Raw genomic sequence first — 9,896 nt, forward strand, 5'->3', positions numbered from 1 at the left:
GAAAGAGCTTCTCTTTGAAGCTGTGTTACAGGCAAAAAAAAAAAATAATTGTATTTCACAAGTCAAAAAGAGAGCACAAGCAGAAACATGAGGGTACAGTCTATTGCCTATGGCACTTGTACAAAACTGAGAGAGTTGCTCATGTTTCTTGCCTGCAGGGCTCACTCTTTATTTTATATACAGTGACAGCATGAAACCACTGAAGGAGCCCTGGAAGCAGGATGCCAAGCATACAGTACCATTCCTTCCCCACTAAGTGCTCTCACCATCAGGCTATGCAGAGAGACCTTCCTGCACAGCTAAGTCTCATTTATCCTGCTCTTGTCACCAACACAGAGTAATTTGTCTCATCCCCAAAGCCCACGGAATACATTAGCAGAGGTGGTGTGGGGGCTGAGGAGAATCTAAAGAAAAGAAAGAGGTAGGAGGCATGTCTTTCCTCCTCAAATTGCTACTTTCTTCTAAATTATAACACCTTCCAGGCAACACAGGCAGAAGTTAAAAAGCTAATAATTCATTATCATGGCAGAGGAAACATATTAAGATCTGTTTTCTTTATACCATATGAGCAATCTAAACCGAATAGAGGAGACATCTGAGTGCTGCTGTTCTCATGTCTAGTAGAGCCCCCAAGAAGCACTGAAGGCCACAAAGATTTTAGCTCTGTGCAAATGAAAACATAATCCCTAACACAGGCTGTGATTCAGGCAATTCATTTGACAGAAATCATCAGAATAAAGGGGAGGAAACAGGCACCTGTGAATATTTACAGGCTGGTCTTGCACAGATATGAAGAGCCCATACTGTTGATGTTCGCCCAAATCCAAAATCCCTGTGTCCATCAGTGGCCAGCAAACTAGCCTAGATTCTGTGAAAGATGGTTTCACTTGGAGTTAGGTGCATGTGAATACTTCAAAATGTTTACCAGAAACATTCTGATTATAAGGAGGCTGTTCTTCTCAACAAGAATTTTACCCACATTAATTTATAATTTCTTCACAATTTTCAGATTCTTCTGAAAACAGCCTAAAAAACTGAAACCTAAAGGGAAGGGAGAGGTTCCCAAAATTAGCTGGCTCAACTTCTTCCATTGCTAGAAGACAGATAATCAATTTAGTAGGGCAGAGGAGCTCCAGGCTGCAGCTGGGGTATGCTCAATGTGACTGAGGTCCTCTGGGGTTTACTGTCATACCAGTTCCCTACTAAGCTGGGAGAGGCTGCACCTCCATTACTTGTGACAACTAAAACAACAAAGTGTGGGACTGTCCATAATAAATTGTTTGATACTTTTTAAAACGAGTAACATAGAAGTGGAATGAAACCCCAAACATTTCTTGCAAATAAAGGAGGAGAATTTGTTTCAGCAACTTCGATATTAGATGTATGTTTATAATGAAATCTATGTCCAATTGAGTGAAATATTTTCATGAGAACTTATAAAGACCTATCAGAATTGATGGGAAATAACATTTTCTTATCATAACAACACTTGGAAAAGGATGCATGATATTTCTTGTTACTGCTGGCAAGGGAGCGCTTTGTTATTGAGTCATCATCACCACTGACAATCTTGCAATGCAAAGTGCAAGACTCAGGAGACCAGGACTAGCAGTAAAATGCTCTAGTGGGACTGTAGCACTTCACTTAATGAAGTCTTGGGTTTTTACCTCTTTGTTTCACTAAGTCTTCCAACATTTCCCATCCCACTTCCTGCAGAGCCCAAGGAGAAGGCACTAAGCTGCAAGATGGGGCTTCAATAAAGTCACTCAGGGTGAACTTTCTCTTCCTGCCATGCTCAAGCCCTTTTTTATTAAGAGCAGCAAAAACTTCAGGTGAACTGATCTATTTGAATTCTGAGCTTCTTCACCTTGAGAGGTCAACCAGATGTGCAGCAAAATTGGAACCTCCTGAACAGAAAAAATAGTGCAACTGTAGCGTAACTGTTTTACAAGCCGTTTAAGGCAAAGGAGTAGCAAAATAAAAGGCAATGCTGCATAGGATCTGCAGAAAGAAATCATCAAGATGTTCCTCATCAATAGAGAAATCAAAAAACGTTTTTGAGAGAAGGATTCAACAGGGTGCCCTGCGAATTAAACCCTTCCTCTAAATTCTCAGGTCCTCTTATACTTCAAAATATAAATCAGAAGCTGTCTGAGTGATGAGACACCACAGCAGAGTTATAAAGTCAACTTTCAAATTTGTGTTAAAACTCAATTTTCTCTTCTGTCAGAAGCATCAAGGAAAACAGTCAGTCTTACAGTTTAATGGAAAAGTTTTATAGATGACATGTTAGTTTGAGATTAATAAATAGAACCAAATCCATAACAGAAGAAGTCACTATACCAAAATAAAGAGTTTTCATATGTAATAGATCATTTCATACAAGAAAAGACCCAAAAGTGGCATGATATAAACAGAAGACAATAATATTGCTAAATGTAAAAATAAAAGGTTAAAAGATATAGCTGCAAATTTGCTACTGTATAAATTACTAAATTTTAAAAAACTGGGAAGTGTAATCTACTCTGAATTTGATACTAAAAAGTTGCTTCACTCTGTCATGTAAAACAATCCCTAGAAATTATAAGAAAACATAAATATCAGTATTATACCTAAAACACTTGTATTTGAGAAATCTAAAAAAAAATCAAAGAAATATTTAATAACTGTAGAGCTGTAAAACTATATAGCTTTGAAATCCTTTTTGAAATTAAAACAATTTTACAAGATAGAGAAAAAAAGGAGAAAAATTATGACTTCACAAATGGACACTTACTGTTACAAATGGACTCAGCTTTCAAAAATTAAAATAGTATACAAAAAATGGTGAACAAAAAAATTACAGTTCATAGCATTCATTTTCTAAATTCAGGTCAGGAATTATCTGTAACATTTGAATTATGCATGTAAAACACAGAATTGGCTGATATTGCTATTACTTATCACAGGACAAGTTCCAGGGCACAGCACATCATCCATACTAACTGCTGCTCCTAAGAATAAAGATGTTTTCTTCAAAATTCTTGTCTTCATAAATTATGATCATATGTTATGTCTTATGTCTTCATAAGCTATGATCATAAATTTAACCTGTGGCTTCAGGAAGAGTTTCCTGAACATGATGAATTTCTGAGGATTGTTAGTCTTTTTACCATTATCACTAGTTCCAATGTGGAACTGTTCCACGGTTCCAACTGAATTACAGTTTAGTTCAGTTTGGAAGATGCAGCTGTTAAAAACTGAAGTGGTCCCCCAGCCTCCTCCAAAGAAATTCCACCTGCAGCTTTGAGTAGTCTCTGTTCTGAAGCCCCAGGATACCTTTGCTAAGGTCAGCAGTGCAATCACCTTTTCCTCACAACCTGTCCTCCCGTCCCGTCCCATCCCGTCCCATCCCATCCCCTCCTTTCCCTCCTTCCTTCTTTCCCTCCCTTCTCCCTTGGTTATTTTGTCCCCAGATTGGTGGGCACTCCCAAAAAGCTACACATCAACAGAAGGGAGAGGGCAATGGTGAGGCAGGAGAGGAGCAGCAGGAGCCTCCTACACCACCCTGCAGCCTTTGCATTTGGCTGGAATAGGCAAGACCTTGGATCAAGGTCACTCTTAGCACTAGGCACATTTGACTTAAAGTCTGTCTTCACATTCCAAGGCTCTTAGGTGTGTATTTCTTTTTTCTTGACAGATGTTTCACTGAGAAAACATTTTTGTAAAACCTTGGGGCAAACGCTCAACGTTCACATTTGGAAAATATGCACTTTCTAATTTAGGGGAAAAGACATCAAAAAGCTGCCAAGCTACTGTGGATAAAACCTCAGCACTGGAGAGTAAAAGACTGACTTACCACATGCTAAACCCCAGGATTTCTAACAGGAAATTAACAGGTGATGAAAGAAGAAGGTTAAAATAAATAAGTAAATAAGTAAGTTTCATCAAAGGCCAATGGTAATGCATAAACAACTTTTTATACAAATTTTTTACTCCTGCTGTGATTTCAGAATTTTACTGACAGGCTTGACTTCAGTAAAAAGGAAGATAAGATTTAACAGCAGAGAAATGCTATGTTTTTAATGCAGGGGAGAGCATTTAAACCTGAAGAGGAAGGGAAGTGTCAGAATGATCACTCTTAGCTGAAGAACGCTATTTAGCAAGTTACTGTTCCCCAGCTAAATATTACAGCCTCTTTATTTGTAACTTATCCTCTTTCACTACAGGCTTCATTACCAAAAATGAATGTAGTCAGTGTCACAATTAAATGTTTGACCTCGATCACTACTTCATAGCTTTGGTGACAGTTAAAGGAATTATCTGAGCACAGAACAAACTCTCATTAGATTTTTAATGATCTGCATTCACTTGTCCAGGTGAAACACTAGCTTTTGGGTGATTTTAGGAAGGCAATCCCTTATAACAGCTCACTAAATACATTTATAAGACTATGTGTCATGGAGGTTATTGAACATCAGAAAGGTTCTGAGTAAATCACAAATATTTATAGTGAGTTTAGTTTAATGGAGCAAAAGAGAAACTTAGCTTTCTGACAGGTAATTGTCAGAGAAGGAAAAAAACCTGATGATCAAAAGTGTCTTTGCAGCCTTGGTCAGATAGATAGGTAATTGGCTGTCACTTGAGTAATTTTAAATAAAATATGAAGCAAAAGAAATACATGTGCTAAAGGAGCTCGATAAAAGAGCAGTAGCCAAGATTAGTGAAGTCCAAAGCATAAAAACAAATAAAAGAAAGGCATGTTCAATAAGAAATATGTTGTCTTTTTAAGACAGCCTGTGCTGCTTTTCAACAGCAAATGCTATTCTTATTCAGCTGTTGAACTCATATGGAAAATACTCAGAATTAAGTAAAGTTTTTCCCACCATTCTGCTAACTGCTTTGGTGAATGAGTTCAGTGGAGGGTGATGGTAGTGACAGCACATAATATTGCCGAAGACATGATATTTTAACAAAACAAAAAAAAATCTAAGAAGAAAAAAAATTTCACTCCTCAATACTTTACCAGTTGTTCTTTGATAAATGTTTAAGAAAAAAGATGGACAAGGAGCAAGTAGTATATTTTCAATGATTTTTGAGAGCCAATACACTGCTCTAACAACTCAGAACCAAAAGACCCCACTAAATGAATGGCAAAGAAGTTGATCTCATCAGGTAGTTTGAACCCTAGTATAAAAAGGAGAGATGGTAAATGCCAGATTTTTAAAATCTATAAATCTACTTAGAGGGCGCTGAAAAGATTCTTTTGTCCACATTTTAACAAATATATACATATATTTAATATCACTATTTAATATTATCAGACAGACACAAAACAAAAGTAATTCTTAATACAAAACTGTTTTTCTAATGATGTGTACTACAAAAGCCTTGCAACTACACTGGTGATGTGCAGGAAGATTTTGAGTGATGGATTTGATATGATATTATTAGGTATTTTACCAGCCCTCCAGTTTTGCCTCTGCAAAGCTCACACAAAGTCAAAAGAAGCCATGACTGCATCAGAGCTGCAGGATCTGGCTCAGAGAAGCAATAGCAAATTATTTAAGAATCTCATCAGCATGAGAAGAAGAGTTTGTTGATGTTTATTCTGCAGGGTCACCTGACTGCAGTGACACAAAAGGTGGCATCAGACAGTTCCAGTTCCCAGCACACTACAGGTGCCAGAGTGATATACCCAAGGCTGATGGCTACATCTGTACCAAACAGAGCCCATAAAAATGCAGTTCCAGGATGTAGGTAGCCATGAGAGGGAAGAATCCAACTATTGTAATAAAACCCCATAGCGCCAACTCGTTACAGTACAGTGATTTAAGATTGAATTTCAACCCTCCAATGAAGCTGTAACTGATCCCAAAACACTAAAGTCAAGCCCCTTGGCTGCTTGACCTATAAAATCCTGCAAACAGCTGGAATGAACATGCTTAAAATGGCATTTAAGACTCCCTTGGTTGTTTCATTTAAATGCCAGCCCACATACAGCAAAAGACAGTGTAAGACTTGGTTATAGGTTAAAAATCTTTAAAGATTTCTATCTTACTATGAATGAAAAAGTCCATGTCAAAGACACTAGAGAGAATGGAAAAGCAAATTACAATTGACTTCTTTCTAATTATATCAAGTGGCATATGTGGTAAATTTAGTCCAAAAGAAAGTTTTAATTTGCCACACCATTATATCCCTTCACATCTTCAAATACTAAATTCTTGTAATTGTTTTTTTTATTTATTTCCACATTTGAACACCTCCAGTAAACCTCTGTACCTTTACAGACTTCCTGAATGCAGAGGTTTAAGACACAGAGAAGTATTTACTAACTAACTAAGGTGAGAATTTAATAGGTTTACTACTTATTTGAATTCTCAAGGCATAGCAGGCAAGGTAAGGAGGTGACAGATAAGGAGGCAATTTGATAACAATGAAGCTGACAGCCCTAGATCCCTCCTAGATCTTGATGCCTATGGGATCCAGTTTAAAGAAAGAAAAGTGAGAAAAATGAGACAAAAATAAAAAGCTGCGAACCTACGCTGCAGGATCTGTACCCAACCCATCCTCAGCATGAGGAGTCTGACTGGGAAGGAAGAGATGTTGAGATGGGCACCCAGACTGCAAGGTGAAAAAAGAATTGAAATCCCTGTAAGGTAAACAAGTAAAAACAGTATTTAGAGCCTCTAGGAGATGAATGTCATGCTCCTTCTTGCCAAAGAGCAACCCTCTACTCTTGAAATAAGTCTTTCATTACTCTTTAAAACCCTCCAAACCAGTGTTTTAATGCAGGCTTCAAAAGACAGAAATTAAACCAGTTGGAATTCTCCTTCCACAACCAAGGAAGATACATGTTCAGAGCTCACATGGACCTGGACAAGTAGGACAGTTAAAAGTTCAAATTTATCAAACTATAATTGTCTGATATGAGCTTTTGGCATGAAATATCAAATGGCACAAATTAATTCATGCCAGGTCTTGAGAAACATAAGGTTTCCCACAGGATGGTGCATCTTATGTTTAGTTTGTGGTTCCAAAAAGGCAGTGTATCTTCAATCACCAATTCTCTTCAGGCAAAACAAAGTAATAAGCCAAGCAATAAAAATCATGTGCTGGCTGTTACCTCTAATTTGAGCCACAGCACAGAGCCTATTTCCACAGCAGGCAGGACTTCAGATGTCTGCCTGGATAATCTTCCCTTTTTTTTTTCCCCCAGAAAACTTCTCTCCAATGCATCTTTCAAATGCCAGCCATGCAAAAATAGAAGAATGAGAGACTGCTTATATTTGACAGATGCACAAGGGGAAAAAAAGCAGTTTAGCACCAGCTCAGAAGTCTCACAATGTGTCTAAATAGGTCCCTGCACTGCAGGTCATTCACTTGCTCTCAGATGCCAATTTCAAGCCTAGTAGCAACATTCATGGATCCTTTGACCCTGTCATTGCATGTGATGAGATGCACTGATGTTGCCATTGATGCTGCATTGACGTTGCCATTGCATTGACAAGAAAACTCTGATACTGGATCATTTCATGTTGTCAGGTAAAATACAGAAATACCCTTCTTTCTTTACAGCATAGCAAAAACATCCCTCCACCTCCTGAGTTATTTGGCCAGGAAGAAGGGTTGGAATAGGACTGAACAGCAGCATGACAAATATTTTGACCTCATGTTATCTTAAGTTATTCATCAATAAAATTTATTGTATGAATAAATTCCAGTAGAGGGCTATATGAGCATTTTTGTCTCATTTAGACATGCAAGTATGTTTTGATTAAAAAGAATGGGAAGTGTGAGACTATTCTCAAACATGAAAGAAGAATACTGTAGTTAGAGGTGGGTGATTACATAGCCATATCTTGCTTTAAATCTCACTCTTTTACAGGTATTCTAAGATCTGCTATTCTCTTGTAGAAATAAAACTCCAAATTCACATTATTTTCTGTGATTTTGTAGCTTCCTCACACAGAATGGAGAATAAACTTCTCAAATTGTATATATAACTACATGTATGGTTTACTAGAAAGCTGTCAACAGAAACACCTGTTCTGGAAAATGATTGTTATAGACCTACAGGGAAATAAAAGATATCTTTTGGATTGTTTAAGATAGATTCTTTCTAAATTACCTCCACTCTCAACTTCTTTTAAGGAGTTTAATTTCTACATAAACTGTCTTGATTCCCCTAACCCTTTCAGAATGCCATTCCAAAATGTCATCATTCAAACAGCACCCGTTTCATTTTAAATTCATCTTCCCCAAACAAGAGTGGCCAGCACTCTTCTAGATGTGCAGACAAACTCTCACGTGTTCCTTTTCCAATGGAAATACATATTTTCATTTGGCATCAAATAAGATCTTGACTTTGGCTTGTTACAAACTGGCAATCCATTGTTTATAAGAGAGAAGGATGAATTATTATCTGAATTTAAAACAAGTATTTAGAAGTAGGGATAATACCATTCAGGATAATTTTAAAACTCAAAGGTATACATATAGAAGTGTAAAAGTTCTGCATGTTATATATTTAGATCTCTTTCATAAAGTAAGTGTTCAAATTGTTTAATCTAAACTTTTTCTGTGATTTTAATAGAACATAATTAATCTCTCAATGACTTACTTCCATTTAATCCTCCAACTTTTGCTTTTTCTCCATAGGAGTTGGACTGCAGTGCTTCAAAAAAGTTTATGTAGCCTTGTCCTTGCAAACCACAGATGCAGTAATTATCTCCCTATACCTTCCCAATTTCTGCCCCTATCCAATAGCCTCACTGCTGATATTTCAGTATGCACTACAAAAAGATGATATCTAGTGATATCGGTGGAGCTCTTTACTTATCTCAGTGGTAGTCTCTCTATTTATCCCATCAGTCAAACCTTCTCCAGCAGCTCTTTTGTCCATTCCTAGGCACAGCCAAGACATACCCATACTTGTCAATTGTCTCTCAAAAGGCTTGGAGCCGAGCAAGCAAGATGAGGAAAGCGGGGGGGCTACCAGGATGTCACAAAAGACACCAGTGCTCTTCAAAGGCTGGAGGTAATTATTCCTAGTTACCTAGAGATGCTCAGCAAGATTACATAGGCAAAAGTAGAGACAATCTTAAGTCATATAGGATAATAGAGTCACATGGTTGAAAATTTCTCCTTTGGTTTTCAGAATACTGATCCCTAAGATCTGCAAAATTCCTCAAATGTTTGTCAGTTTGTTTTAATGCTATGTACAAAATGTTCCTACACAGCTGAGATAAGAACCAAACAGCCTTAATTAGTTGCAAAGTATCACACCTCTGTGTGCTGTGCTCTTCTGAGCTGTATCACAATCACATTTCCTCCAGACTACTTGGATTGTATAGGTTGATGCTGTGCAAGTACCTCCTGGCTATCATCCTGAACTTTGTGACTTGCCCAGGAGACATCAAGAAATGGCACAGTTTTACAGGAGACCAATGTTTAAGTTAATGCAGAGGTCCTACTTGAGTGCTAGTGGAGCAAAAGTGGTTCATGGAATGGTAAAGGTGGGAGGGGACCTCTGGAGGTTACCTGGTCCCAGCCCCTTGCTCAACCCAGGCCACCCAGGGTCATTTCCCCAGGACCACGTCTAGATGGTCATTGAATATCTCCCAGGGTGGGACTCCTCTTGGGGAGACCTGTGCCAGTGCTCGGTCACCCTCTCACAGCACAAGTGTTTCCTTTTTCAGAGCCTTTCTGGCGAATTCATCAAATGTGCTATGACAGGCTCTGTGGGGAAGGGAGAACTTTTAGAAAATACAAGAAACTCCAAGGCATGTTTCTGTCTTCAGAACATGCTGGTTTCATTGCTGTGGCAGATCTGATACAACTAAACCAGCATAAATTTATAAACTTGAGCAAGTTAGTTTTCATATGGAGAACAAAAGGAGACAGTACTTAAT

At 37.9% G+C, this 9,896-nt stretch overlaps 1 protein-coding gene across 1 annotated transcript in view; it reads right to left on the reverse strand.

Moving 5' to 3' along the window:
* Positions 1-9,371, reverse strand: part of NKAIN3 (sodium/potassium transporting ATPase interacting 3) — a 195,619-nt gene extending 186,248 nt beyond the window's left edge. The window contains exons 1-2 of the mRNA XM_031058628.1: positions 9,358-9,371; positions 6,527-6,634 (exon numbers count right to left, since the gene is read on the reverse strand). Coding sequence (XP_030914488.1) covers positions 6,527-6,634; positions 9,358-9,371 — 122 coding nt within the window. The remainder of the gene's footprint in view (positions 1-6,526; positions 6,635-9,357) is intronic.
* Positions 9,372-9,896: the final 525 nt, after the last annotated feature.

The sequence above is a fragment of the Geospiza fortis genome, unplaced genomic scaffold, assembly GCF_000277835.1.
Source record: "Geospiza fortis unplaced genomic scaffold, GeoFor_1.0 scaffold121, whole genome shotgun sequence".
Taxonomy (NCBI): Eukaryota; Metazoa; Chordata; class Aves; order Passeriformes; family Thraupidae; genus Geospiza; species Geospiza fortis.